We start from the raw sequence: 15,922 nt of genomic DNA, 5'->3' as shown, positions 1-15,922 counted from the left end.
GGAGAGGATCGAACTCTCAACCTCACGATTAACAGTCGTACGCGCTAACCAATTGCGCCACCAAGACGTGGTTGGTGGTCGGCTGACGTAATAAGAATATACAAAGCTGTGCAAAAGACGGAGAGAATGATGACATCAGAAGACAGCTCCCAGTCTCTCGAATAGTCTTTCAAGTGGCGCGTGATGAGGCCTGGACATGCTTACGCGTGATGAGGCAATTCTCAAGCTAGCGGACTCGGTTGAGGGTTTAGGGGGAACTCAACCATAGAAAGACGGGAGAAGGATTAGGGCTGAACCTCATTCTGACGGCCGCTCCACCGGGTGTGAAGAGAGGAATATGCTCCTTCCAACGAAACCACACTATAAAAATACCACTTCTCAATTCAAAATCACTCAAATTTATTCTCTTCAGACCTGGAGGTCCTGCTGCTAGTTGCTTCGACCCCGAGACCCAGCCATCTACGCCGAGTGAACGCGCTTCATATGCTGGGTATACTGCACGCGAGTAGAGAACAACAGACTCCGCCCGCAGAACCGACACGGATAGAGCTTCTTCGGCTCATGGCTCACCTGATAGTGCTTACAAAACCCAGCATGGCTGTAGTAAGCAGCTTTACAGGGTTGCCCATCGGCGCCCGGAAAGGCGCAGATCCATCTACCCCTGTTATCCCGCACGTAGTGATATCGACCGGAGCGGCGCTGGGGTGATCCTGCGTCCGGCTGTGGCTGATCCTGTTGCTGGTTCTCAGGGCATGCTACGCGCGAGGGGGGTCGGACGATGTCCTCACGAGCACCAGGCAAGTACTCACGCAGGTCGGGGTCTTGACCTGTCTGCTCCTGCAGCATTGGCCGTTCCTCTCCGGCATCGGCCTGACCCACCAGCATCTGCTGGTCCTGGGATGGCTCTTGCGGAGCGAAAGCAGAGCTCAGGAGGTTGAAAAAACGATAAGGATAAGACGACATACTTGCCGGTCTGGATAAATCAGATCCTCAGCTGTGCGTCGCCTGCAGAGAGATGGATCAAGAATGGGGGCAGAGAAATGGCACAATGTCTTTTTATGTTCTTTGGACAGGGGTAACAAGTAAAAAGGAGATGAGGATGTCGCTATGCATCAAAGAGATAGTACAATGGATTGTAAGCCCAAAGACCAACTGGAGAAAATGTTCCGCTATGTTGGAATGAATGCCCCACTAGTTTCTTTATCCTCTGTTGGTAAAAGTACGGTCATTATATGGACTCGATGATCCACCATGCTACTGATACAGGATTATTGATGGCACACATACCTAACTCTATCAAAACTCATTCATCTTGTCCGAAATTCACAGAAATTCTAACTTATTTTCTAGTTTGCTAGGTAAGGCATCTTTGCAGGGAAGGGGGCGAGTCGGGGTTCACCTCGCCAAGTTAAGGCATCGCGTGATGTAGAGCCCCAGAAGAATCCCGGTCGTTTCTGTTACGCTACATGTAACCTCGTCTGCACACTTGTCCTATCGAAACAGCTGCTAAAAAGCCTCCAAGTGGATGGGTTCCCAGTTTGTGACCTACAGCAGGCGATCCCTGCGTCCAAGGAGGGAAAAGGAAACGGAATTTCCGACTGTCACACGTGCCCCCTGCCTATCCTTGTACTTCCACTGCCGCATTTTCTTGGCAAATTGGTAATTACAGATATTGATGTCAGCTGGATCAAGATAATATCCGATCGGACCGTCTAGTCGGGTCCGCCAAGAAATCCGGAGCCGGAATCGACCTTACTAGATCGGGTGCGATCGACTATTAGCCTGGAGCCTGGGGCGGTCGATTGAATGCGTTCCCGAAATGGCACAAGTGGACGGTCCATGAGGTCATGTACTAATCCCAGACAAGATTATTTGTTGGATGGTTGGGAGCTGCGTTTATTGCCGTAGTTGACCCGTTATATCTACTGCTCAAGGATGGGCCAGACCCAGGCCCAAAACGATTGCGGAACGTAGAAAGCAAGCCAGCCCTAAGGACTTGGTCAAAGGACGCCCGCAATTCCGCTGGGATGGTGGACAACAAAGCCATGCAATTGATGACAATAGAGTTCGGTAAGTACAAAAAGACAGACACTGGCCAACAATAAGGCTTAGACATATCAGAACAAACACAGAAGGAGGCACCGAAAGAGTCCAAAGGAAGGTGGTATCGAAACAAAGATCCTGACAAAACAAGGAGGTACGAAACCGAAGACCAAGAAGATAACGCGAGAAAACCGAAAGATCTAAGCGACAAACGAGAGATTTCGACAGTCAGATGCGGTAGAAGGTGGCAAGAAGACACCAAACAGGACGATGAATGGGCGTCGCAGATGAACTGCAAACACAGATGATCAAAACAGAGACTTGATCTTCGAGGGGAACTGTTGTGGCTCAAGTCGGCGCGGAAACTGGCCTCCGAGCGAGACCGGTCGCTAGGGTTGCAATTTGTTAGATAGGTCGACAAAAGCAAGGAGGCATAAGAGAAGCACGGTTGACGTGATGTACCACCGGTTGGGTGAGTGAGCTCATAGCTTACCTGAGTAATAGGTTGCGGGGACCATGTTCTTATCATCAGACCCTCTTTGCTTATCATGATAGCATGGTTTCCAGTACGTCGGTAGTTTCCAGTGCGGTCGTTTCCTGCACCTAGGTTCGTGTTCCTTTTGAGGCCCGATGATACGAGCAGGGCCTGGTTCCGTTCCGGTCTTCCACATTCTATCCTCTGGTCGCAATGGCCCCTCGCGATGCGTCTTTCCGGGGGGGAATATCTTCTCCCTATTTTCATACTCCTTAGGGTGCTCTTGGTATGGGCGACCCTTTTTGTTATAACACACTTTTCCCTCCGGCAGGTCCTCTATATGCTCTGCCGACCTGAGCGCATGCTCGATGGAAATGTAGTGGAGATCCCACTTAGAGTGCGTGAAGGAAGCTCGCTGAGTTACCACTAAATTCCTTGATTGTCAGCTTACACCCAAGAACAGAATGTGAAGGCATACATAGGAGGTATTGCTGTGAATCAACGTATCATCCAGAAGCCTGCAAGAGTAGTCCTCTTTTGATTTTCGGGTCTTTGAAAACCCGAACCACTGGAAAAACGATTTCATTGGTAAGAGTCCCATGATATCTGCCGAAGTTAAGCAAAAGAGAGATATTGATAGCTAGGATTGTGTTTGCCATGGTGCAGGTCTAGAGCACGACTATTTATGCCCCCCATGGTATACTGCAATGAACCATATTGCTGCACTCGATCACGATGCCATCTGCTACACTGTGAAACTGCGGCGAAGAGCATAGGCAGACAGTAGAGAAACATGATGGGATTATGCCTCACTCAGCCTGCGAGGGCGGTTTCGCGCTGAGACCCCATGTTGTGGTCGGGCATACTTCTGTGCCTTTGTGATCATAGGCCAGTCCCTCATCAATGAAGACAAGAGGATCAAAGATCAAAGGTAAGCAGATCACAGTAGTGGCAGCTCTTGCTTTTCTTCTGATAAGGACAGACAAAGACCGGAGACTGCAATTTGAGACAAAGTGTATCAACTACCTTACAACTAGATGGCTGGGACAGTCAAAATTCTAATAATGGAAGTGCAGCTTCAAAGACATTTTGAAAATCTTACACAAAGGAGGTGTATTGGTGTTGTGCTATTTTCATCAGAGTCGTGCACTATTTAAGGTGCTTGAGTGCTACATATGTCTCAGGCTGAAGACAGTTTTCTCTATCTCCCACACACACACACACACACACACACACACACACACACACACACACACACACCGCGAACAGAAAAATGGAAAACAGCGACTTTTTCTCCGACGATCCCCTCGTGCAGCAAGCAGCCCAGGTTGTGTTTGATGTAGTGGACGGGATAGAGGACCCGCACACCGGGGCCGAGCGCATCGACGCCATTATCCGTCCATACTTCTTGACTCCCGAGAAAGAGCGGAAAGGGGATAAACCTCTAGAGCCGTTTTGGTTGGAGGTAATTTCGACTGCCGCTGTCACGCGCTACGATGATGAAGGGCAGGATCGATTGATTAAGCTCATGTGCGCTTTGAGTCGGCTGACACCGATCATTATCGATGAGGAGGAGGAGAAGATGAGGAAGAAGAAGAATCAGGGGGGAGTGAGGGAAAAGCTGTGGACAAGCTTTAGCTATTTAGGGTGGGTGATGCAACAGAACTTCCCGAGCGGGCTTCCTGAAATTGATCCCGATCCGACGGCCAAGTGCTGCGGACTCCTCCACCTTCCACAGGATGCCCGGTGTCCCTTGAAACTCGGCGACAAAGACAAGAGGCCGAAGGATGATAAATGGATCGCGCAAGACCTCAACCTGGACTCCTTCATGGCTAGAGTCCTCGGACATCAGCTGCGGCCGTGGAAGGAGTTCGCCATCTGGCAGCTGCGGTCCGCGCTCGAGTGGCCCCATGTAAACCCCCGTCTCGTCGATCACCATCTTGCTATCGTGCGTGAATGGATTCTCCATGCGGGCTACGAGCTGTATCGCCAGCGGTACGAAGGCTTTCTCGAAGCGGACAGGAAAAGGCGCACAAAGCAGGGGCCTCTCTACCGTGGTAGGGCGGATATCCCCCGCGAGCGGTGGATCTTCTGGAAAGAACGCATTGCGGAGCTCGCGAAATCCGCCTCCGATGACTTTCAGAAGACCGCGGCGGCCCTGGTGGATCGGATGAACAAAATTGAGGAGAATCTGCAGGATATCCCATTTTCGTAAAAGGCAAGCGGGTGTTATTGTTGCGGCCCTGAGGCTCTAGTTTGATATTCACTTCTTTGGTATTTGATTTACAATATTACGCCCCTGAGGCAGTTTCAATATTTGCCGTTTGATTCCTTTGTCTGAATCTCCATTCTCGAGACTTAGGAAGAACATTATGCTACTTATTCGTGCTATACGTGCATGGGCACACACAGAGCAGCTGGCTTTCTTTGGGGCCTCTGGTGTGTACCCCTGACTCGCCGCTTTGGTCACGGCTACCACGACCCCGAGTGAAACGTAAACCACACGACAGGGAAGAATAGTAACTTGCTATTGGCAGAGTTCCAAGTAAAGGGAATGCTGCTAGCTAAAACTTGTGGCTTTTCGGGTAAGCCATTGGTCGCCTCGCTTTTCTCCCAGACCCAGAGCCTCCACGATGAAGGCCAGACCCGAGGCATGGCCAGGGAAAGGGGGGTCGCCTGTCCCCCCCCCTGCTGGTCATTTTTTTTCTTCCCATACAGCTGGGCACGTGTACTATAGCTCTGAGTATTGCCTCCAGGCGCTCTTGAATTTGCTAGAAAGAACAATCCTTGAAGATGACGGTTTTTGTTCCCTTTTCTTTTCCTCTCTTTCTGTTTTGAAAACCAGAGCACAGTACAGTTAGGGCTAATGAGGGAACCACTAGCACATACAGCCGCAACCACCAAAGTCTTCTCAGCCCGAATGCTATGAAAAGAGCTCCTTGATGAACCTCCCAGTTGTGCCTCGCAGACACATACCCCCAAAGTTCGCTCATCGAGAGCAATCCTCAGGTCAATAAGCCTCAAAGACTAGTAAGTAGTAGCTATTTGCTGTATCCATAAGTGACGCAGATTGCTGTTAGAGAAACATTTTCTCGCTACACAACGCAGCCTCCTTTTTCCTGCGGCGGAAGTATTGTACTGCACGCCACGTTGAGTACACGCTCTCCTCTCGACAGACAAAGCAATAATATTCCCAAGCCTCCACAAAACTCCCCCACTACGATAAACATCAAATCTTTGATATCATGGATGCGACTTATCCAGAGAAAGAGCTGACGTTTATCACGCTTAGTCGGTCGGGCTGCCCCGTCCCGGCCTCGGAGATCACTTCCCGAGTTTCCCATGATCATCGCTTCACGAAGTTTCGGCTCACGATCCCGTTCCTGCATACACAGCTCCCTTATGGCTACAAACATCTAGAGCCCCACAGCCGATCGATCGCTCCGATCAACGAACGGCACCCCCCAATATCAAACCCGACCCCAAGTCCGAAGCCGGTACGCTGCGCGATAACACATCGGATACCCAGCGGCTCAATACCTGGAGCTTGAACATTAGGGGCTCATCGGTGGCCCTCACAAGAGTCTTGCATGGTGTCTCAACGCCTGGCATTAAACTCGCACGACTTCCTTAGCTGGAGTCGCACGCGAGGCTGCCCAGCATTGAATATCGGGCTCAGCAGGCTGTCAGTTTGAGCTCGGGGGCTTAGGGTTAACGGCCCAGCGATTCAACATCCACATTCTTCACCACATGCGACCACGACACCGTCGCAGGGATATCGTTGCATTCAATCATGGTTGTTGCAGCAGAGGGAGATCAAGAACCTTGAGATTCTGCAGGGCTTCAAGGGATTTTTTCACGAGCGAGACAATCTCGGTCCACACTTTGGGATGGCAATGCACCACATGGAGGTCAGTACAAGGTCTGTGTGAGGGATATAGTCTGATGCAGCATTCACTGAATTTTGACCAGGAACAAAATTGTGACAGGCCAGACCAAGCACGTCGAATGGACCGAAGAATGCGATTGTCTGATGTCAAACCCAGCGGACCAGGGTATCGGTGATCCGGGAATTCGATACTCGTACGTATGAGTACATCAGTAAGTTGAGGCCTAAGTCCCACCCAAGCCAGGTCAATTGGTCCAGACAGAGATGACAGGATCCACAATTGATTGCGGAGATGCGGAGCCATTTTCCGGGCCGAGGGGTATGAGGGGGTCATTGCGTTGCCGCAAAACAAGAATGCATGCCCCCATTCCCACCTGGAAGGCATATGCCGCACAGGTCATCATTCAACGAGCACCGATTCTGGGAACATACGGGGCTGCTGCTGTGAGGGGTACTCTGGACGATAACTGCAGACAAACAACCCGCGAAAGACCCGACACAATCAAGCCCAAACAGTTTTTTTCGTCCTGCATGATTAGCGCGGCCGGGTTGCGTGATTCCCCTCCCCACTACTGCGTAAACCAACCTTGCCCACAAATAGCAATCCTGCACATATCAACTCCTGCATCAAAAGTCGATGCATCAAAAAAAAATAGCACTGACACCTGGCTACAGAAATCGAAGGCACCTGTCCATTTATTTCCCCCCACCAACACATTTACTCATTAATTTCCTTATTATCGACAGGGGGGGGGGGGGGGGGGCGCTTCCTATAAGTTGTGCCACCATCGCCAGACCAAGGCTGTAGCGGTCCTCCCAAAGCCCGCCAACTGCTGCCTCTTCGCTGTTCTTAATCTTTCCGGATGGTCCACGACAACAGTGGCAGCGCCTCCATGCCATGGCGGGTACCACAGCGTACGACCCAGAGAACAAAGGCCCGGCCCTGCTGGCGGTGATGTGGACCCTGACGAGCCTTGCGACCGTGCTGGTCTGCGCGCGCCTGGTGATCCGTACGAAGATTATCCGTGCCTTCGGGCTGGACGACTGGCTGATTGCTTCTTCAATGGTGAGTCCATTATCTCATTTATATCGGTGATTCACCCGTTGACCCACTCCCATTCCCAGATCTTAGGGCTATGCAACGTCAGCCTCGCGACCGTCGCTGTCACCCAAGGTCTCGGCAAGCACGCCGCCACGATCGGCCCCTCCGCCGCCGAACGAGCGAACCTGACCATCGATCTCGGCTGGATCTTCGGGATCCTCGCCTTCGCGCTGCCCAAACTAGGCGTGGCCGCCCTGCTGCACCGGATCCTGGTTCCTGGGCCTCGCATGCGGTGTGCGCTCTGGGGGCTGACGGGGATGGTGATGGCCGTCGCGGTGGGGAATATTTTGGTACTGTTTACCCAGTGCGATCCGCCGCGCGCGCTGTGGGCGACGGTCGAGGGGGCGCGCTGTCGCAGTTCGAGAGTTATCATCGGGGTTGCCACGTTTAATGGGGGTGAGTCTGCCTCTACTTTCGCCGATGGCTACTGCAGTTCAGCATTCGCCGGCAGGGCACTCACTCACAGCGTTGCAGCATTATCAGCGTTCACCGACCTCAGCCTGGCGATCTACCCGAGCGTGATCCTGTGGCGATTACAGATGTCCCTGCATAAGAAGCTCGCCCTGTGCGCGGCGTTAGGGCTGGGCGCTATGTTCGTTCATCCCTCCCTTCAATCCCGTGACAATGCAGTCCTAACTGGTCCGGATAGCTCCGCCTGCGCCGCCATCATCAAAACCACCCACCTCGACGCCCTCGGCGACGTTGCTGATTCCACATGTATGCCTGCCCTACCCTACCCTGCCCTTGTTCCCCTACCTCCTCCTCCCCCTCCCCCTCCACCGCAACCATCACCCCCGACTAACGCTAAAGACAGACGAAAGCTGCCCCCTCGTACTCTGGACCAAGTACGTCCCCACCTCAGCCCACGCATACCCAATCCAATCATTCCTCGTCCTCCAACCCGGTAAACTAACCCCAGCAAAAGCGCAGAAGCAAACCTCGTCATCATCGCCTCCTGCATCCCCACCCTCCAGCCCCTCCTGGAATCCATCCTGGGCAAACGCTCCTCCGCCTGCCGATCCTACAGCCTTCCGCGCTCGTACCCGACCCCCGTGCCTTCGTTTGGGCCGGGATCTGCGAGGAAGGGGCGCCATCAGCTGACAGATGGAAGTGGTACACGAACAAACAGCCAAGAGGAGATCTGGTCCGGGGATGAGGAGGTGGAGACGGTGCGGCCGGGGCGGGGGCGGGGACGGGGCAGGAAGTGGGAGATCCATCGGACGGATCAGATTGTGGTCGAGTTTGAGATGGGGGGTGGGCGGGGGCGGTAGGTTGATTGATTGAGCCAAAAAAAAGTGATGCGCTTGTTTGGGTGGGAGGTTGGAGCAATCCGATGGTGTTTGTGGTGGTTTTGGAGATAGGTCCTCAGGTCGATGGATGGGTAATTGTTTGCTTGTGTACGGATCTATCAAGTTTGATTTACGGGAGGTAACTAGATAAGCGTTGTGCACCCAGCAGGTAACTTAGAGCCTATCAAGGGCAGCGGGGATACTTCCTGATCGGGTAAGTAGGTCCCCGCATGCAACCGCGTTCCAGAGGTACGCGCGGTGGCTGCGGGATATGTATGCATGCATGGCATGGGTGCAGTTGATGTGTCGAGTGCCACTCGTACTAGCGCGGTACTTAGCATTCCCCCGCAGGAATCGACTTTGTAGAGACAAGCAATGTTGCTGATACAGACACATTCTTTTGTCCTGGAGATGATGCAATTTATTCGATTAGGTTTATGCCCCGAGCATGGGCTAAAAGTAATTTACGCCTCGGTTCGAGGTCCCAATGAGGTGAAACATGAGCCAGGAGAGAGGTATGCGGGCCGAAGAGAGACCTGACTGGCAATTTTCAAATAAACCATTGCCTTTTGAGACCACTCAGACCTGTTTCATACTTACACAGGTCCCGAGACAACAGCTGGTGTCACCCATGTCTCAAGCTTGGACGAAGCTACTAAAGTTATTTATGCTCAGACCTTATGCCCTAAGACATGGACGGGTCTGCATTGACTTGAGCAGTCCATTCCACGCAAACCTTATTTCTTCTGCCTGAAACCCGATCACTGAAACACTCCCGTAACCCTAACCCCATAACTTACTTCCAACCCACCCTTAACCACCCTACACTCCCCAGCCACTCACGCCAAACTCCCCCGCACCAACGGCACCAAATACTCCAAATTATACGCCCACAGATAATTCGACAGCTGATTCCCGAACGCCGCGCCCGTCCAGTACGTCGACCGATGGCCCTGCAGCGCATACTGCCGCTGGATGAACCCGTCCCGCAGATTCTCGGCGGTGGTCCGCATATCCATCGCCCCGTGGTTCGACCACGCATGGATTGCCATGTCCGTTACGTTGGAGACTGAAGCGGAAAGCGTCCCCGCGGCGGCTAGACGGCGGATCCCTTCGTTAGCGAGGGCCTGCGCGGCGGTCTCGCTGAAGCCCAGCCAGCCGACGACGATGACTTGCCAGAGGTTTTCGCCGAGGTACTATTTTTTTTATAAGTGATTGGGGTTAGGTTTCTTGAGCTGCAATATGGATGAGATGGAGGGGGGGGGGGACTCACCTCGAAGTAATCGACGAACGGCGGCTCAGGCAGCGCGTAGTCGTTGCCATCGATCGCTGTGGCGGGGAGGTTGTAGATGACGCCGTTGACTGGTAGTGCGGGGTGGGAGATGATGCCCGTGTGGACGACGCTCCATTTTCCTTGGTCGAAGATGCTCTTCTCGGTGGTGTCCAGGTCGAAGGGGGTGGTGTTGGAGGCTGTCGGCTCAATGGCCATTACGAGGCGTTTGGCGCGGATGATAGTGTGGGATTGGGTGCTGTGGTTCTGCACAACCAGCTCAACGCCCCGGTTGTCGGGGTATCGGATGGAATCGATCACCGTGCTGTTCAGTAGGACGGAATCGCCCAGGAGGGCGGCGACCGCGTCGTAGATGTCCTGGTTGCGGTGGGAGGCGGGGACGTATTCCGGGTCTTGACCTAGAAAGGCGGCGGCGGTTTGAGGCCCGAAGGTCTGCATTTGGTAGAGGGTGGGTGCGTCGAGCATGTCGGCTAGACCGGCGCCGATGCCGGACCAGATGAGCTAGCCGGGACGATGGTTAGGGGGTTTGTGAGTGGGGAAAGGTTGGTGGTGGGCTTACGAAGATGGTCGCGTTTAGGTTGTACTTGGCGGCGAAGTCGCGGAAGGGCATTAGCAGGTCCTCAGGGATATCTTCGGGCGCGGGCCACTTGGCGTAGGATGGGAGGAAGAGATCCTGGTATTGACTGGAGACATTGTAAAATGTTTCCAGGGCGGCGAACTCGTCGGTGATATTGGGAGCGAGGTAATTCACGGGCTTGCCGGTGGTGAAGTCTGCGTAGGTAGTGGTCAAGGTGGTGCTGCCCAGGTCGGGCTCCACGTAGTTGATGCCGAGCCGGTCGAAGAATGCGGTCGTGCCGGTGTAGTTAGTGTATGCCGCTACGCCGTCTGATGCGACATGCTGTCAGAATTGTGTAATTGGATGGTGGTCAATGATTGTACTTACAGTCGTAAGTGGTATTAGTGGCGGGATTCGTCCAGCTGTTGACCATTCCGCCCTGTAGGGTGAGAACCACAGTGATTAAAGCATGGTCCATAAATGAAGAGAGGTTTCATACCAGTTGACCTTGTTTTTCGACAACCCTGATTGAGAGACCGGCATCATGGAAGTGGACAGCCGCATTGGCCCCGGAGGCTCCACCACCGACGATCACCACATCCACTGTCTCGACAGCTGCATCAGGGTAGCGGGGTTCGAAGGTTGAGTTTGATGCTAGGGACGCAGCACAACATGCTCCAATCGAGGCAAGCGCGACAAAAAGTGAGTTTAAGGGCGACATCCTGAGTGAAACTTTTGAGGCGGGTAGAAGTTCAGCAAGATTTAAACCGGTTGAGTGAAAGCGAGGGATGGGCTTTTATTTCGAGGACTGAGACTAGTGTGAGAACCGACAGCCAACTACTGTAGGAGCGGAATGCCCTGCGCAACCTGACAAATGAGTTGTGTATAAATGAAACAGTTGGAGACAGTTCACCAATCATTGTCCCAGTATAAATGAGCGTCGAAACATCTATACCCAACTTAGCTACCGCGGCAGAGTAGTAGGGCTGAACTAGAGCCAAGAAAGCTAAGCTATAACGTCCCCACCGCCAAGCCGGTCGACTGGAGCCGGGTTACCCGAGCTCAACAGCTGTCATTGCCGAGCAATTTCAGGGGGGGACTTCACCACAAGCGAATGAGGGTCTTTGAGCGACTCATATCTACATGAAAAGATTAATCACGCGAATAATTGTCTTCCTTTGAAAGCCAGTATCGCAGAACATATTGCAAACGATCCTCCTTCTCGTTCAAATATACATCCGGTCACAGCAGAGGCAAACTTCATTCTGCGAAAATGCGTAACCAGCTCTCACATCGGTCAGTTCGACTTGCGCTTCTGATCGAGTTCACTCAGCTTTCTAAAAGCCCGCGTTATTTCCACCGCACTTTGACACGCATAATCTGCGAGACATCAGCAAAACCCTACAGCCCACACCGCAGAATATCAAGACAATACTCACAAGACCCCACAGCAATCCAAATAAAGTTCATGAAAAAGTAATAAAACCAGAAGTAATAACCCTCTGGCCGACAGAACTCCATCCCGTGGTAGTAGAGGTCGAACAAGCTCGTCGCATAGTACAGCACATCGCCGTAGACCTGTCCCAGCGACATGATGAGCTGCAGGGCGTGGCGAGCGGGGTGCTGGGCGGCGATGCAATAGGCGACGAAGAATGCGAGCGGGCCCCAGCAGAACTGCAAGATTTATCAGCTTCTCTGGCTTGCTGCGTGCAGTCTGGATAGGGATGGCAGGACGTACGGCGGTGACGGCCTCCATGGACACAAGGAATGCGTCCGACGTCAGATACCGCGAATCAGAGAGGGAGTACTCCTTCCATAGCTGGCCGAAGAGGTCCTGCGAGCTGGCGAGGGATTGATGGTTGATGACGAAGTAGGCTTCGAAGAAGAGGTGGATGGATCCCGCTGCACGGGGCTTACGTGCTTAGCATGGGGTATCTGACTGAAAGGTTCGTCGAGGCGAGGATAGGGTACATACTCAGGCACATCCATTCAAATGCAAACTGGTCTGATCGACTCGCATTAGGTCGTGCGCGGCGGATGATGATCAGAGCGACTCCAAGCACGGCAATCCAAAGGATACCAAATTGGGCGATGAGCGAGAAGACGGGGGTTGTGTTGGTTGCATAGTGTGGTAGGTGTATTGTTGAAGGATAGTAATCGTGAGAGACTGGTGCGGTTTGATTGGTCATCTTGCGTAAGCTTGCCTAGCTAATTCAACACAACTGTAAATCTATTGTACACAATAGATTAACATATATAGATTGTCTACAAGGATGGATATCTTGTCTTATAATAATCGATGCACGATTGGCCCGGGCTCGGAGCCCGCGGAGCCCGCGGAGAATGCCAAGAGATTCGGATATCGAGGATACCAGATCAGACCACCAGCTTTGAGTTTATGCCCCTGGGGATCTCAAATTTATTCAGTAGGTAGTTAAATGCAAGGCTGCATATACTGAAACAAGCATTAGACACTTTTTGGTAGGCAAACATATTCACTCTGACTAGCAAGATGCTGGCCTGTTCAATAACCTTGCTGATGACGCCTCTGAGAGGTGGAGAAGGCTTGTTGATTCCTCTACGTGAGGCTATCGGAGAACTAGCTAAGGCAGCCGGGTGGGCGGTGAGCTGGCACCTCAGGCACCAAGGCCCCAGGGCCGCCGTCACTTGCAAATGTGTACCTAGTAAAGCGATTTCTGTAGTTTGTTCTTCCTACTTCGAATGTTATCTTCGCAGCTCCAACAGCATACAGCATAAAAGCTCTAATTTTATCAAAAATCTACTACAAACCTCGAATCGTCAACTCATGCTCGTTAATCGAAGTGACTATGATCAATTTTGAGGTCCTATGACTAAAGGTTATATGGACTCAGAAGTTAGGACTAAGTAAGCATGCGCGTACGTGTAGATATGTGCAATTGATATGTATGTTATCAAAGTCATAGATGCAAGGAGAAGAAAAGACAAACTTGGGGCTTGGCCCAAGATTTGATCAGTTGTCGCCAGTTTCATCCTCAAAAATTCAGAAAATCTAGAAACATTACTCCCCATTGGGCCAGATGCATCGTGTGCGACCTGTCCAGCTGCCAAGTCTCGTAGACCTTGCTACGTCAACCCTGGTTGTTCTGACGACAAAGTTATATATTCAAACAACATCCCACCGGCGTGCTATCATACTTGGAATTTGGGCGGTCGGACTTTTGCCTCAAATCAGTGTAACACGCGCAGAAACACAGACAGAATGGGCTACGACTATGTAATGGTGTAGGTTGAATTTGCTATTCTTTCGTGCGTTATCGTACGCTGACCATGGCAGCCATGTTATCTACAACGTCCCAGTGGCAGTCGGGCTTACCGCTGCCTTCTGGCCCTTCATGACGCGCCTGGACTGGGCGCGAATATTCACCATGGTCACGGTACGCTACCTCATAATCTGGCGTCTTTGCTTTCGCAGCTTCTCTCCCCACCCACAAAATCTGACCATTGTGGGTAGATAGCACTCACAGCCACGATTCCGTGGGATTCATACCTTGTGCGCCGCCGGATCTGGACCTACCCCCGGGAAGCCGTGACCGGCTACACATTGTGTTCCATTCCTCTGGAAGAGGTCTTCTTTTTTGTCATCCAGACATACAGCACAGGTATGCTGTACACCATACTCACCCGTCAATTGGTGTTCCCTGCCTTTGTGCGACCAGCAGGTGGGAAATCCTTCAGCGTGGGAATCCTGGTCCTGGCTTGGGCTGGTGCCATAGGTGTCAAATACCTCCTAGATGGAGGTCGGTACACCTACATGGGGTTGATTCTGGTTTGGGCTTGTCCGTTCTTGCTGGCTCAGTGGTAAGAGTTACTGCCTTTACGGCTAAGACAACACGCTAGATCTGATGCGTGTACATCAAGGGCAATCGCCGGCCACTTCATATTGGCTCTCCCTCGCCGCGAGACTTTTCTGTCAGTAATGCTCCCAACGATGTTCCTATGGACAGTGGACACATTGCCAATGCGGCGAGGAACGTGGGTCATCGAGGATGACACGAAACTGGGCTGGGAGGTATGGAGAAATATGGATATCGAGTATGTGCTAGCAGCTGGGCACTTTGACAGAGAGTCGCGATAATGACCTAGCGCATAGAGAAGCCGTCTTCTTTCTCCTAACGAACGTACTAATCGTGTTCGGGTTTGCCGCAATCGACTTTACCATAGCCCTAACCGATGGCAAGCTCGCTCAATCCAAGTCGAGTATCCACGGCGTTCCTTCCTACGGGCAAATATTTCGGAACTTCGTTTTCTCGCCACAGAAACTAGATCCTGACTTTGTGGCTCGCCTGAGCAAGGCAGTTCGATGTTTGGCTACCAGTAGTCAGAGTATGTACATGGGAAGCAGTATGTTCCAGGGACCTCTGCGCATTGATCTCATTTTTCTGTACGAGATCTCGGACCCATATAAAACACGAAACCACCCGCTGACAAGAGCCTCAGATATTATTTCTGTCGGATCGCCGACGACCTGATTGACAACGCTCCAGACCAAATTACAGCAGTGACAGCCATCAACAATTGCAGAACACAGCTAGCCCGTCGGTTCTCACCAGACTGGGAAGAGCAGGGGGAACCTAAGTCTTCGGAACTGAGTGAAGCGATAGCGGCTCTCCCGGCCTCCCGACTGCGCCTTTCGCCTCTCCAAGGTCTCCTGGAGGGGTTCCGCACCGATACCAAGTTCGACCGCGAGAGCAGTGGTTTCCCCATCGACTCCGAAGAGGATCTAGACCGATATGCCTATCACGTCGCAGGCACCGTGGCCGCCAGCGTGTTGGACCTCGTGTTCCACCACTTCCCCCATCATGCGTCGGGGTACCATGCCACTACGCGGCGAGCGATGATTGCAGCCGGCGAGCAAATGGGCCAAAGCCTTCAGTTGGTCAACATCGCGCGCGACATCGATCGGGACGCGCGGATCGGCCGGGTCTATCTTCCCACGGCCTGACTCAAGCACGAGGGCAACACCCCGGCAGACGTCCTGGACAATCCGGATAGTGCTCCGGTGGAACGGTTGAGGAGACGCCTCCTCCTCAAGGCACAAAAGCTGCATGACGAGGCAGTCGGCGCCCTAGCATTCCTGCCCCCCATGGTGCAGGGCCCTCTACGGATCACCATTGCAAGTTACATGGCGATCGGGGCGGTACTTCAGCGCGGGGATCGCGCGCCTCCGGGTGAGAAACTGCGGCTTCCCTTGTTGCGCCGTGCGGTGATTGCCTTTCGCGCCATGTCAACAAGGCC

General features: G+C 52.6%; 9 protein-coding genes across 9 annotated transcripts; 4 read left to right on the top strand and 5 right to left on the bottom strand.

The window, feature by feature from the left end:
- Positions 1–459: 459 nt before the first annotated feature.
- On the bottom strand, positions 460–963 carry BO66DRAFT_405328 (uncharacterized protein; the record flags this gene model as incomplete). Its single annotated transcript, XM_025648969.1, has 1 exon — positions 460–963. The coding sequence occupies one exon, from the start codon at positions 961–963 to the stop codon at positions 460–462; it is 504 nt and encodes a 167-aa protein (XP_025499504.1).
- Positions 964–3,791: 2,828 nt separating this feature from the next.
- On the top strand, positions 3,792–4,733 carry BO66DRAFT_461363 (DUF3632 domain-containing protein; the record flags this gene model as incomplete). The annotated part of the gene is made up of 1 exon (XM_025652340.1): positions 3,792–4,733. The coding sequence occupies one exon, from the start codon at positions 3,792–3,794 to the stop codon at positions 4,731–4,733; it is 942 nt and encodes a 313-aa protein (XP_025499503.1).
- A 797-nt stretch (positions 4,734–5,530) lies between these two features.
- On the bottom strand, positions 5,531–6,121 carry BO66DRAFT_198230 (uncharacterized protein). The gene has a single exon (XM_025642510.1). It carries the CDS (start codon positions 5,932–5,934, stop codon positions 5,614–5,616), a length of 321 nt encoding a protein of 106 aa, XP_025499502.1. The 5' UTR covers positions 5,935–6,121; the 3' UTR covers positions 5,531–5,613.
- On the bottom strand, positions 6,122–7,048 carry BO66DRAFT_198229 (uncharacterized protein). Its single transcript, XM_025642509.1, has one exon. The coding sequence runs from the start codon at positions 6,790–6,792 to the stop codon at positions 6,310–6,312; it is 483 nt and encodes a 160-aa protein (XP_025499501.1). The 5' UTR covers positions 6,793–7,048; the 3' UTR covers positions 6,122–6,309.
- A 189-nt stretch (positions 7,049–7,237) lies between these two features.
- BO66DRAFT_358469 (uncharacterized protein) lies at positions 7,238–9,186 on the top strand. Its single transcript, XM_025644937.1, has 6 exons — positions 7,238–7,473; positions 7,533–7,905; positions 7,984–8,101; positions 8,159–8,226; positions 8,324–8,354; positions 8,435–9,186. The coding sequence occupies exons 1-6, from the start codon at positions 7,306–7,308 to the stop codon at positions 8,778–8,780; spliced, it is 1,104 nt and encodes a 367-aa protein (XP_025499500.1). The 5' UTR covers positions 7,238–7,305; the 3' UTR covers positions 8,781–9,186.
- Positions 9,187–9,594: 408 nt separating this feature from the next.
- On the bottom strand, positions 9,595–11,393 carry BO66DRAFT_198121 (amine oxidase flavin-containing superfamily). Its single transcript, XM_025642508.1, has 5 exons — positions 11,145–11,393; positions 11,033–11,084; positions 10,649–10,974; positions 10,072–10,590; positions 9,595–9,994 (listed from the first exon to the last, which is right to left on the bottom strand). Exons 1-5 carry the CDS (start codon positions 11,364–11,366, stop codon positions 9,638–9,640), a joined length of 1,476 nt encoding a protein of 491 aa, XP_025499499.1. The 5' UTR covers positions 11,367–11,393; the 3' UTR covers positions 9,595–9,637.
- Positions 11,394–11,568: 175 nt separating this feature from the next.
- BO66DRAFT_395216 (EXPERA domain-containing protein) lies at positions 11,569–12,880 on the bottom strand. The gene is made up of 4 exons (XM_025648167.1): positions 12,621–12,880; positions 12,384–12,547; positions 12,085–12,319; positions 11,569–12,025 (listed from the first exon to the last, which is right to left on the bottom strand). The coding sequence occupies exons 1-4, from the start codon at positions 12,832–12,834 to the stop codon at positions 11,943–11,945; spliced, it is 696 nt and encodes a 231-aa protein (XP_025499498.1). The 5' UTR covers positions 12,835–12,880; the 3' UTR covers positions 11,569–11,942.
- A 239-nt stretch (positions 12,881–13,119) lies between these two features.
- Positions 13,120–13,525, top strand: BO66DRAFT_198105 (uncharacterized protein). Its single transcript, XM_025642507.1, has one exon. The coding sequence runs from the start codon at positions 13,158–13,160 to the stop codon at positions 13,485–13,487; it is 330 nt and encodes a 109-aa protein (XP_025499497.1). The 5' UTR covers positions 13,120–13,157; the 3' UTR covers positions 13,488–13,525.
- Positions 13,526–13,843: 318 nt separating this feature from the next.
- On the top strand, positions 13,844–15,920 carry BO66DRAFT_461351 (phytoene synthase). Its single transcript, XM_025652339.1, has 6 exons — positions 13,844–13,909; positions 13,962–14,061; positions 14,139–14,485; positions 14,546–14,719; positions 14,778–15,068; positions 15,125–15,920. The coding sequence occupies exons 1-6, from the start codon at positions 13,887–13,889 to the stop codon at positions 15,627–15,629; spliced, it is 1,440 nt and encodes a 479-aa protein (XP_025499496.1). The 5' UTR covers positions 13,844–13,886; the 3' UTR covers positions 15,630–15,920.
- Positions 15,921–15,922: the final 2 nt, after the last annotated feature.

The sequence above is a fragment of the Aspergillus aculeatinus genome (genome assembly GCF_003184765.1).
Source record: "Aspergillus aculeatinus CBS 121060 unplaced genomic scaffold BO66scaffold_59, whole genome shotgun sequence".
Lineage (NCBI taxonomy): Eukaryota > Fungi > Ascomycota > Eurotiomycetes > Eurotiales > Aspergillaceae > Aspergillus > Aspergillus aculeatinus.
Note: the sequence above shows the minus strand (reverse complement) of the source record. Positions and strands in the feature narration are given on the sequence as shown.